General features: G+C 34.6%; 1 protein-coding gene across 1 annotated transcript; it reads right to left on the bottom strand.

Moving 5' to 3' along the window:
- Positions 1-8,618: 8,618 nt before the first annotated feature.
- LOC111407949 (disease resistance protein RPM1-like) lies at positions 8,619-11,717 on the bottom strand. The gene is made up of 2 exons (XM_023037674.1): positions 10,430-11,717; positions 8,619-10,324 (listed from the first exon to the last, which is right to left on the bottom strand). The coding sequence occupies exons 1-2, from the start codon at positions 11,669-11,671 to the stop codon at positions 8,786-8,788; spliced, it is 2,781 nt and encodes a 926-aa protein (XP_022893442.1). The 5' UTR covers positions 11,672-11,717; the 3' UTR covers positions 8,619-8,785.
- Between the last annotated feature and the right edge of the window lie 316 nt (positions 11,718-12,033).

Here is a 12,033-nt window from a genome sequence, read left to right as displayed (position 1 = left end):
CCGTTATTTAAAAAAAAAAAAAAAAAAAAAATCATGATTACCCTCTATCACATCACCCTATCAATCAAATACACTTGCCACAAGTGACATCATCACCGCTCAGAATAACTAATCCTAAGTCCTCAACCTCCAGCCCCTTGCAGGTCATCATTACCTGGGGAAAACATTGACACATGGCCACCGGCCTCATCGACCAATCACAAGAGAATCCGGCGACCCGAGTTCCTAGCTTGGTACTGTTGTTGATTTGACTGATTTGATGTAATGTCGGCTGAAACTATGTATAAATAGTTGAATAGGACTCGTGTAAAGGGCAAGTGATTTCATACAACAATTTAAGGCATAATTACACTCTCTAAACATATTTTGTGGTTTTTTTTCAATAATAAATCAACATTTTAATCTTAAAGTTGGCTTAAGATTAGCCTTGCTAATTTTGACGTCAACACTAGCAATGAATAAAATTTCGAAACTAGGCACTTACCTAGACATCCCATGTTAGAGAAATACGTAATTAACCCTAATAATTGCAAAATGTTATTCTCTAATCATGTGCTAATGATCTATTCCACGTTCCCTTTGCCTACCATGTGTACAAATAAAAAAAAAAAAAAAACCTTTTAATTTAAAGTATTATTTTAATTATTACTGTATAATTTTAACTCATCTGCTGATTATTTATTTATTTTTTATTTTTTTTAATTATATATAATTGGTAGGAATTTGATAAAGTGTATGGACCGGCCTGGCGTTGCGTTGTCGGCTCAAGCTTCGGCTCATTTGTTACTCATTCGACCGGTTGCTTCCTCTATTTCTCTATGGAAAAATTGTACATTTTAGTGTTCAAGACAAAGGTTCAAACAGCCCTTCAGTGATAGATCAAATGCGATATACTCCTTCAGACATTGTAAGTTTACATTAATTATTTATTTTTTACAACTTTATTTTTTCAAGGTAGAGATATATTTTTATGAAAATTTAAATTGAAATATTTAAGGAATTGTATGAAGTGTTTGCCCCTGTTTGATTCCCATTCTTTGAAAAAAATAAAATTACATTTTAAATAGTATTTTGACATCATTTCAACCATACATTCTTCAATAAAATAATATTACACACAAATCCATAAATTTTCCCTATTTTTTAGCTACACATTTTTCATCAATATACTATTCACAAATTCATTCTTATAAAAAAAAAAAAAAAGGGCTCAAACAAGGACTTTATATATATGTTCATCTTGCTTTGGGCTCACTTTTTTCTTCCATGTTTTTCATTGTGTCAACTAATATTACATTGTATTGAAAATTGAAATTTCATGTTAGAGTGCGACCTCGATGAGTGAATGATAGCAAAAGCTGTTATGTTAATTATTATTTACTCAACCGATGTCAACTTTACCTTAATATGTCTTTGCAACAATGTTATTAAATCTGAATCAGCCGATTAGGTTTGAAAATCGACAAATAGCTCCCTGATCCGATTCGAGTGAGTCAATTAATAAGATGCGAATTAACCCATTAACACCCCCACCCGAACTGTTAAGTTTTTAGAAACCCACCGGCCCAATTTTGATTGAATCGAACCGACCACTCATTTGCATAAAATCAGAAATTTTTAACGTCATCTGCTAAATTGAAAATCCTCCCTTCTTTAGCCGTAGCAGTCTCTCTGCAGATCCTCCAAGAATCCAAAATAATTTGTAAGATGTGGCTTGTTTGAAATCCAATTTCAGAAATCAACTATTGATTTGAGTTTTAGACAAGTCAAATTGTTTGATTGAACTTCTTAGGTTTTAAGTTTCGATAAAAGTTCAACTTCCATTAGAGGTAGGGGGTGGCCAATGGCCTACGCTGCCCTTTGTTAGTGGGCCGGCTTGTCACCCCTAAATAAATGAGTAGCTCAATTCCTTACGATGAAATAATGATTTCATAGTAAACGGACATGGACTTTTACTTTCAAACATTGTTCACAAATAAAATTTAAAGCATACAATTGTTGTCACATTTAACCTAGTTGGATAAACTGATATGGTCTGTGGAAAATCTTGATTTTTGTACGAGAAAACAAGAAAATGAAACAAAAATGATTTCTTTGAGTACATATACTGAAAATATTTGAATTGTAATTACAATAAGCTTTTAAGCATTCATATGTGCATAGTGGGTTCTTAAGAATGTGCCCTGAGAATTCACCCCAAACACATTCTGTCGGGCTCTAAATTATCCACTCACTCTACAAAAATGTTTCAACATCGACTCGAACATTGGACGTCCATTTTGATACCAATGGGTGTAGACCACGCATACAATTTCAATAACAAGTCAACAACTACGCAATTCAATCACAAATATCACATGAAAAAATAAAGCTACGAGAGAGAAAAACAACCCTACTCACATAGTTAAACTTATGGACAAAGTATAGGAAAGCAATGTAAGAACTCGTCACCCGTCAAGGTCCGGCAGAGACCAAGCCTTAACTCAGCCCGTCTTACCTCTCTGTTTCTTTTGATTTCAGTGCTAATGATAATTGTTCTTATTGTGTTTTTCTGTTGCAAATTAAAATGTGTACTATTCTTCAAAGATGAAATTTTGAAATTGAGTAATTACTAATTGAAATGTCGCTAAATTATTTATTTATTTATTTTTTACTGAGTTTTGTACGGTTTTTGTAGGTGACTTATACTAACATAATAAATTATCGACACTGAAATTTACGTCTGTAAGTTAATTTAATCAAACCATTTATATTTAATAAATATTACAAACCGACATCTTTAAATTGTGTTTACTGTTTAGTGTGTAATTTGGGTTGTGGGTTCCTCTCATTTTTTTAATTGAAAAAATAAAAATAAAGGTTTAAAAGATATAAACTTTAGTTAATTGATAAAAATAAATTTTAAAATAGTAAACATAATACTACAAATTGAAACACGTGTTAATTATAAAAATTTAAAAATCAAAACAATTTTTCCCCCTCAATATGAAAGAGAAAGTACACCATTCCCCACAAAATTCAATATTGAGAAATAGAATATAACATGGTAAACTTGATGGGACTTTAACGAATTTCACATTGAATAGTTATAATTAAGATTTAAGAAAGGGAAAAATACACAATCCATGTATTAATTATACACAATTCAAAAATCAAGTGTTAAGTTTAATTATGCAAAAATCAGGTTTTTCTCTAATTAATTAAAAATATTTATTGAATAAATATAATAAAATCACAATTATATAATTAATGGTCACAGATTCGTAATTATATGTTACAAATTTATTTACTGGTCACAAATTATTTCGGGGTCACAAATAAAAAATTTGTAGGTCACGAATTATTTTGAGATCACAAATCATTCAAATTATAGGCCACAGTTTGTTAGTCACAATATTGAATTTTAAGGTCACGATTAAATAATTAGTCACAAATAATAAAATAGTTGGTCACATGAACTAAACACCTAATCCCTGATACTGATCGACCACTAATTTTTGGTCACAGAAGCCTAAATAGTTGGTCACAAATGCCGAATTAATTGGTCACAGATGCCACCACCACCACCACCACCTAAAAAACGCAACAAAACACAATCCACTACCAACACTTGGTCACATATACCAAACACTCCACCCCCGATCCCAATCCACCACCAACACTTGGTCACAGAACAACCAAATAGTTGGTCACCATCAGTATTACACCCGCCCAGTCACAACACCACCACGACCAACAACCAAAACGACCACCAAAGCACGACGACTAACTGCACCACACCACAACACTACACAACTGTCAACACCATCTCGCCGCTGACACCACCCCCAACAATGTACCACCACCAACAAAAAGGACACACCGCAATCAACACAAACCGGCAACTTGCACATCACACCAGCACCACCACATCAACACAGTTGAGGGATTGATCGAGTCGTGAACTCACACAAAAACACATCACCGCCATCACCACCACCGCAAACCGCCACCACACAAACACAATCAGTCAATCACCAATACCACACAAATCATCATCTAAACCCACAACACCAGAGTGGGTGGTCTTCTTTGCAGTGTGATTTCATCACCGCAACTCGAGAAGGGAAAAGTGCAGTGGCTTGATGGATCTGCTTCGCCGTCGTGAGCAAAGAGAAGCGGTGGTCCAGGCAAATGTAACTGCGCTGGTGAAAAGCATGAATCGCCCGATCTGTGTATCGACGAAACTAAGGATCCGAGAGCAGAGGCGCCAGAGCTGGAGTCGATTGCTGCATCTCCAATGCCTTTCCTTGATGCCAAAGGCGCCATGTCACCGCCGTCGTGAATCGCCACCGACGATGGCATTTTATGATAGAGTGAAGGGAGAGTATAGTGTATAGAGATGGTAGAGAGAGAACGCAAGGTAAACTTATTAGGGATTACAAAATTGATGAATTGGGTGAAATATAAATATTTAAATTATTAAATCAATACCTGAATTTTGCATAATGAAATTTCAACTCTGATATTTGAATTGTGATGTTTAAACCCTCGAATTTGTGTAATTTCTACTTTAAGAAATAGGGCAATTCTTGTTGTACATATTCCGGTGGGCCCCACCCATGTGAGTGGGGGGCACCATTATGTACAAATTTTTGTGTACACATAGTACACTGAGAAATAATGGTTATGGAATCGACGTGACATAGAAAATGTGCAAGCTTCTTACAAAACTCCATGAGTTTTTTTTTTTCCCCACAAATGTTGACCTAATCAAATTTTAAAAATGGGTACCAGTTCACTAATTTTTGTTGAACTAGTCTATTTTGTGGGTTATAAGTTAGTTTCTTTTATATTGTTTTTAAAGGTTAACCAACCCGGCTCTTGGATCGATTGATCTAGTTCGATTTTGATAATATTGACGTTCATGACGAAAATCAATATTTGTTAATAATTCTAACAAATAAAATTAATGTTTGTGATAATCGACACAAATTTGTCAAAGATTATTGATGACAATTTTGTCAATGACGTAATTCGGTGATGGACTTGTAATTTTCTTACAAGTTTCAATAAATAAGTTAAATACCATTTTATTTTTTTCTTTATAATATTATATACAAATGAGCTATTTTTTAATTTTATTATATTTTCAACGAAGTTTTCCATTAATACTTAATTTAAGGGTTAATTTCACAAACGGACACCGAATTTAGGCGAAAATTACAAAACGGTCACTGAAATTTAAAATTTTCAGTAATTGTCAATTAAGTTTCGGGGCGCTGTAAAAAATGGTCACTGAAGTTTTAAAATTTTCAGAAACGGTCACTGAAATTTAAAAACACTTTTTCAATTTTTTGGTCTATTTTTGCGGTAAATTTTTGGCCACTTCCGACTACAGATACTACCGAATTTTGTTATTGTTGGAAAGGTTGCAATGTCATCTTGAATTACGACCAAAAATCTTCCTCAAATTCTAAAGGATTCGGCCGGAATAAACCTACAAAGTTGGCTACTGGAAAAGACGAAAATCTGGGCAGATTTTTCAATTTTTTGGGCGAATTTTGCGGCAATTTCCATCAACTTCCAACCACCGAATTTTGATACCATTGAAAAGCCCACAATCTCCTATTCAATTATCAACCAAAATTTCCCCATAACTCCAAAGGATTTGGTTGGAATAAACTTACAAAGTCAGCATCCCGAATCTCAGCAGATTTTCACCTTTTTGGGTAGCCGAATTTGTGGGTTTATTCCGACCAAATCTTTTGGAGTTTGTGGAAGATTTTGGATGATAATTGAAGAGGACATTGTGGATTTTTCAATGGTATCAAAATCCGACTGTCTTAGTGGTCGGAAGTAGCCGAAAAATCGCCGCAAAAGTCAATGCACTTTTGCAGTGATTTTTCAATCGAATCCCTTAGAGTTACGGGGAGTTTTTGGGTGGTAATTGAAAAGGACATTGAGACTTTCCAACAGTCTCAAAATTTGTCGGTATCGGTGGTCGGAAGTGGCCGAAAAGTTGTCGCAAAAATAGCACAAAAAAATGAAACTCCAGTGACCCTTTTATAAAGTTTTTAAACTACAGTGACCGTTTTTGAAAGCGCCTTGAAACTGAAGTGACTGTTACTTACAGTTTTAAACTTCAGTGACTGTTTTGTAATTTTCGCCTAAGTTTAGTGACCATTTGTGAAATTAACCCCTTAATTTAAATATTTTTGTTAGTTTTTATTTGTTGAAAATATTATGTTAGTAAATTAAGTTTATTGGACTATTTATATTTCTAGCTAGTATTACTAATTACAAATAATGATAGTTTTAAAATTTGGAAGTCAAATCTATTTACGGGGTTTTATGCAATTGCATGACTTAAAAATATTGAGTTCACTCTATTTAATTTTTAATCTCAATAAGATTGTACTAAACCTACATAAGGATCAGCACAATTCTCCCACCTATTTTTCTTCAATTATGGAAGGTAACCATTGATCATGCAAAAATACAACTCGATATGTGTAATAATAAGAATCTTTGAACACTGAATGCAAGAAAAAAGCTTATAGTCTATCCTTTCGTCCTTTGAATAAACAATTTAAAACAAGAAATGCATTTTATTTAATCATCTTAGTATAATATTTGTAAGAAGATGTTTGGCCAAGCTTTAAAAAAACTTACTCATGATTAAATAAGTGTTAGAAATGTATTATTTTTGTTGATCTAAGTTGGACAACAAATTACTTTCAACTCTTTTTACTTGAGAAAAATAATGTACTATTTTTGGTAATATAGATATCTTGGTCAAATATTAGAGGTTGGGACATTCAAACTTTTGTAGCTATCATTTTTAGCCCCTATTTGAACCACATTCTTTGGTAAAAATACATTTTTAAACAGTGATTTAACATCATTTCAACCACACATTTTTTAATAAAATAATATTACACACAAATCAAAGAAATTTTCATATTTTTTAACAACAAATTTTCCATCAATACTCTATTCAAAAATGTACTTTTATGAAAAGAATGGAGCTCAAACAATTTTGATTGAATCGAACTGACCACTGAAAAAAAGAGAGACAATTTTTGGAGTATAAGTAATAAGATTTAGACCAAAAACAATAATATTATAACAATTCACGATTACCAAATTTCATTTATATACAGAGAGAGAGAGAGAGAGAGAGAGAGAGAGAGACTATTTTCAATGTATAACTAACAAGATTTAGACCAAAAATATTATAACAATTCTTGATTACCAAATTTCATTTAGAAAGAGAGAAAGCAAAGTATTTGACCGTGTTGCTCTTACCTACAATGAACATTGCCCCGTGTACAGGGCACTGTTCTACGGGGGCTTATAGGCCCTCTCACTGTAGCTAGCAAGTCGGTAGGACCGACCTGCATTAAAAAAAAAAAAAAATTGTGTGGGCCTTGCCCTTGTGTGCGTCCTAGCCGAACCCTTTGTAAGGGCATCTCCAACCATGACATCATTGCACCATTTTGCACAATTTTTTGGTGCAAAATTACTCCAACCCAACACCAAACTTTGCACCATTTTGGTGCAAAGTGAATAGTGTTGCACAATATTCACTTTGCACCATTTTTCACCAAAATACTGCAAGTGTAAAATGTCCCTTTTGCCCTTATTTAACATTTTCCAAATAAATTTGTTGAGGGTATTTATGTCATTTGTGCTATATATTTTTTAATATAATAAATTATTATTATTATTTTTATTATATTAATATTAATATTATTTGTATTTAAAATAAATTTTAAATGTAAGACATAATAATTAATAAATTAATTAAAAGACGAAAACAATTTAAAATACATCAAACACGATTATTTATTGAAGTTAACACGAAATATATTAAATAGCGACATATATACGATAATCTAATTTTATTTTTAAAAAAAAGATACATAAAGATACATACATACCCTTGCTCTTCATAAATAAATCAAAGATAAAAAAACTCACATTGCACTTCGAAATGCATTAATTGATCATTTGTAGGATGAACATATGAATTATGAGAATTAAATTGCAAAAATTTAGCGATTTCCTAATATCGTCTATCCAAATTCGAAATGCATTGTACTATTTTCTGACGGCATGATTTCAGATTTTCGTTGTTGTAGTATTTTTATTAATTGTTCTATGTTTTTTATATTTATTGATGAATTTAATCTTTTCTGTAATTTAACATAATTATTTATTTAGTAATTTATGTATTTATGAAATAATTAAATAAATAACATATCAAATAAGTAAATTATAAAGAATAAAAAAAGGGAAGAAAATGGTTAAACATTGTTCATTTGGTGTAATTTTTGGTGTAATGGTTGGAGATGAATTTTAATTTGGTGCAAGATTTAGTGCAAAATGTTGCAGGGTTGGAGATGGGCTAATGCCCCCTTATGCATGCAGCGTTGTCCACCTACGATTTCAACTTTTTGTACCAAAGAGAATTGAATCCTCTAAATTTTTATCCATTTGGCTAAAAAATGAAGACTCTAAATGATAGAATTTGACCCCTTTTTTTTAACCTTGCTTTTAAGCATAACATTTTTTTTTTTTTTAAACCTTGCTTTTAAGCATAACTTCTCTATTTCCTTTAGAAGACGTTAAAATAATCGAATCAATAAAGAAGTGAATACAGAATAAGAAGAGCTTCTTTCAGTTTATTTTACTATGATAAGAGCATGACTCATTAGACATGAAAGAAGACAAAAAAGTACAAGGAAATAATGACAAAGAAAATGGGACAAGACTATAGTACAAACGAGTGGAATCTTTGTTACAAGTTTCCCCATCCTTGTTCGTCATCTACAAAAATATTGCGGACATGAGCTAGTTTCCAATTACTACCTTCACTTCGTTTCTGATTTTCTAGTGCCTCGACAAAGTTTTTGGCCATATAACTGATTTGAAAGTATCGAAGCTTGTTCAAATGCTCGAAATCAATAGGCAACTCTACCAACTTGCAGTGCCCCAAGAATAGCACATCAAGATTTGGCATGGTACACTTCTCCAACACGATTTTTCTTAATCCATTAAACCTCCAAATCCCTAAAGTCTTGAGACGTTGAAATTTTTCAGCCTTAAACTCCAATTTCTCACCTTCAAATGTCTTATCAAGTTCAAGATATGCTAGTCTAGGCAAATCTTGAAGGGATTCTAATGGATCGTCGCTTAACATATTACGTCTCAGAACTACTTTACTCAGCGAGTGAAGAGAAGGTATCCATTGTGGTACCTTCTCCAACCTCCCCTCCAGGTATAGGTTTCGAAGAAATTTAAAATAGAGATCATCCTGCAACTCAATGATCTCATCCTCTCTAATGGAACCGACAACCAACGAGCGTAGTTCAGTTAACTTCTTGAGGGACGAGCAAAAATCCTTCCCATCTTCTCTTCTTAATTTCCTAATATACAATCTCCTCAATTGGGTTAGCTTCCCTATCTCTCTCACTATCGTAGTGTCACCCATTTGGTCTGCCTCTATGCAACAAAGCTTCTGTAGGGATGATAAGCATCCTATTCGGTATGGAGCCTTAAAGCTTTGAACATTATCAAAGGGAAACACACCACATATCGGTGGCTTATATTTATATACTAAGAGATGTCGGAGTCTTTTGAGTTTTAGGATCTCAATTGGTAAAGAAATGACCTCAGTGTCTTTAAGATCTAAAGTCTCTAGGCATTGAAGCTGTCCAATTGACTCTGGAATGTCCTTGACCTCTGTCCCCCTCAGACTCAAATACGTAAGATGATAATGTTTGAAAACTTCATTTGAGATCTTTCCTAGTGGAGCATCTCTTAAGTCCAACACCTTTAGCAACTTTCGACTACCTGACAGCAGCTTTGATAAGAATGATTCAAATCGTGAATCTACGGACGCTGTTAATATCAGTGATCGTAGATATTTCAACCTATTAGTTTCTAGGTGGCCGCTGTCTATGGAAGTACGTATTGCAAACCGTCGAACTTTATCAGGCAACTCTGAATCTCTTCCCATTTCAGTGTTCACTATATTCTGCTCATTTGACTTAGAAACAAGAATTTCATGTACAATATCATGGATACGACAAAGATTTACCCTTCCATCTGGATATCTCTCTGCAACTTGGATTAGGCTTCTATTAATGAGCGCCTCAAGATAATGAAGTGCAACCTCTTCTTTTGTCAACCTTTCTTTCCCTTGCACAAATCCTTCAGCTATCCATAGCCGAATCAATCTCATATGGTCAATCATATGATCTTCAGGGAAAATGCTCAAGTACAATACACAAGTCTTGAGATCGTAAGGCAAATCATAGTAACTTAGAAGAAGTACCTGTCGTATTCTTTCAAAGTTAGTACTATCTTCAGAGAAAATGCTCAAGTACAATAGAAAAGTCTTGAGATAGTAAGGCAAATCATAGTAACTTAGAAGAAGTACCTGTCGTGTTCTTTCAAGGTTATCACTATAACCATGTAGCTTGGTGTTAAGGTAGCTAGAGACTGTACTCCACTCCTCTACGCTGTTCTTGTCCTTCATAGCCAATAGACCACCAACAGCATCAATGGCAAGAGGCAAGCCCTTACATTTATCCAATATGCCATCTGCACAGTCTTGTAGATGTGGGGGGAAGATTTCGTCTCCAAAAGTCTTGTTACAAAGTAGTTTCCAAGAGTCTTCATAAGATAAGGCCTCCATTTCATGGACACAGCCGTGACAGCCCGGATATTCGGGCTGACTGGCTGTGTTAGCCACATCGAGTGTCCGTGTAGTGAGTACCACACGACTACTCATATTTTTGTCAGGCAGTGCATGCTTGAGAGCATTCCATGAACCAGTGCTCCATACATCATCAAAAACTATGATATACTGACGTTCAGAGAGGAATTCCTTGACAAATTCTTTCAATTCAACCTCTTGACTGCGTTCCAGTTCCTGAGGCATAGATTCCTTGATTTCATGGTGCAACTTTCGAATCAAGTCTTTGAGAAGCTTCATGATGTCAAAGGACTGAGAAACAGTGATCCAAGCATGGCACTGGAATTTCCCTTTCACTCGTTCATCCTCGTAAATCCGTTTAACCAATGTGGACTTCCCCGATCCTCCCATTCCCCACACAGAAACAGCTTTAAGCCGAGTTTCATCATCAAGAAGCTCTTTAATGAGCAATTCTTTTGGCCTGTCAATTCCTACAAGCTTAGCTTCATCCACCAAAATTGCATCAACTCGCCCACCAAACAGTAAGGTAGAGCTAGATCTCAGCTGCACACCAGAATCTCTTTGGAACATCTCACGTCCTTTAGAAATGTTCGTGACCCTTCCCTTGATGTTTTCCAAATCAGACGCAATATTATGGCGCACTCTGAGATTCTTTAAAGAGAGATAGATCTTCTGGACACAGCCGCAAAATCCATCTTCTGCCCGGAGATTTGCAAACTGTAGCATAAATGTTTCGATGACATCTTCAGCATCATAAGCAACCTCCCTCACTTGCTTAACCCATGCTTGGAGTTGAGGATCTCCATCTTCTTCTGCATCAGCAACTCGCAAGAAAGCCCGCATGAACTCCAGTTGCTTTTGGATATCCAGGACGTTTTCATCAAGTCTTCCTAATAGTTGTCTCTCTTCTTGGATAAGTGTTGCTAGCTGATTCAACAGAAATGATACTGCGCCCTCTGCCATTCTTGGGTCTCTGGTTAATTGCAGTTTCTTGGAGGGTTGACGACAACTGAACGGACAATTGGAAAGTAAATACAATTAATTGGAGGTTAAATCATCGACCCACGCGTTTTGTAGGGCCACCTATTGACAAGCCATGTTGTGGAATCATTTTCGTCTTTTTATTATTATTATTATTTTTTAATTGGGCTGGCTCTTTTTTAATTAAATAAAAATATTAGCTGATTGAAACCCTAAATTCTGATTCCAAATTACTGAATTAGACATCTTCCGCTCTGGCGGTGTTAAACGGGTTGGACCAATTTCAACTGCCTAGTGTATCGAACTTTAGGCCAGCACAATAGGAAGGCCGGCCAGCAGTATAT

This window comes from Olea europaea, chromosome 13 (assembly GCF_002742605.1).
Source record: "Olea europaea var. sylvestris chromosome 13, O_europaea_v1, whole genome shotgun sequence".
NCBI lineage: Eukaryota > Viridiplantae > Streptophyta > Magnoliopsida > Lamiales > Oleaceae > Olea > Olea europaea.
This window is presented reverse-complemented; position numbering and strand designations above follow the sequence as displayed.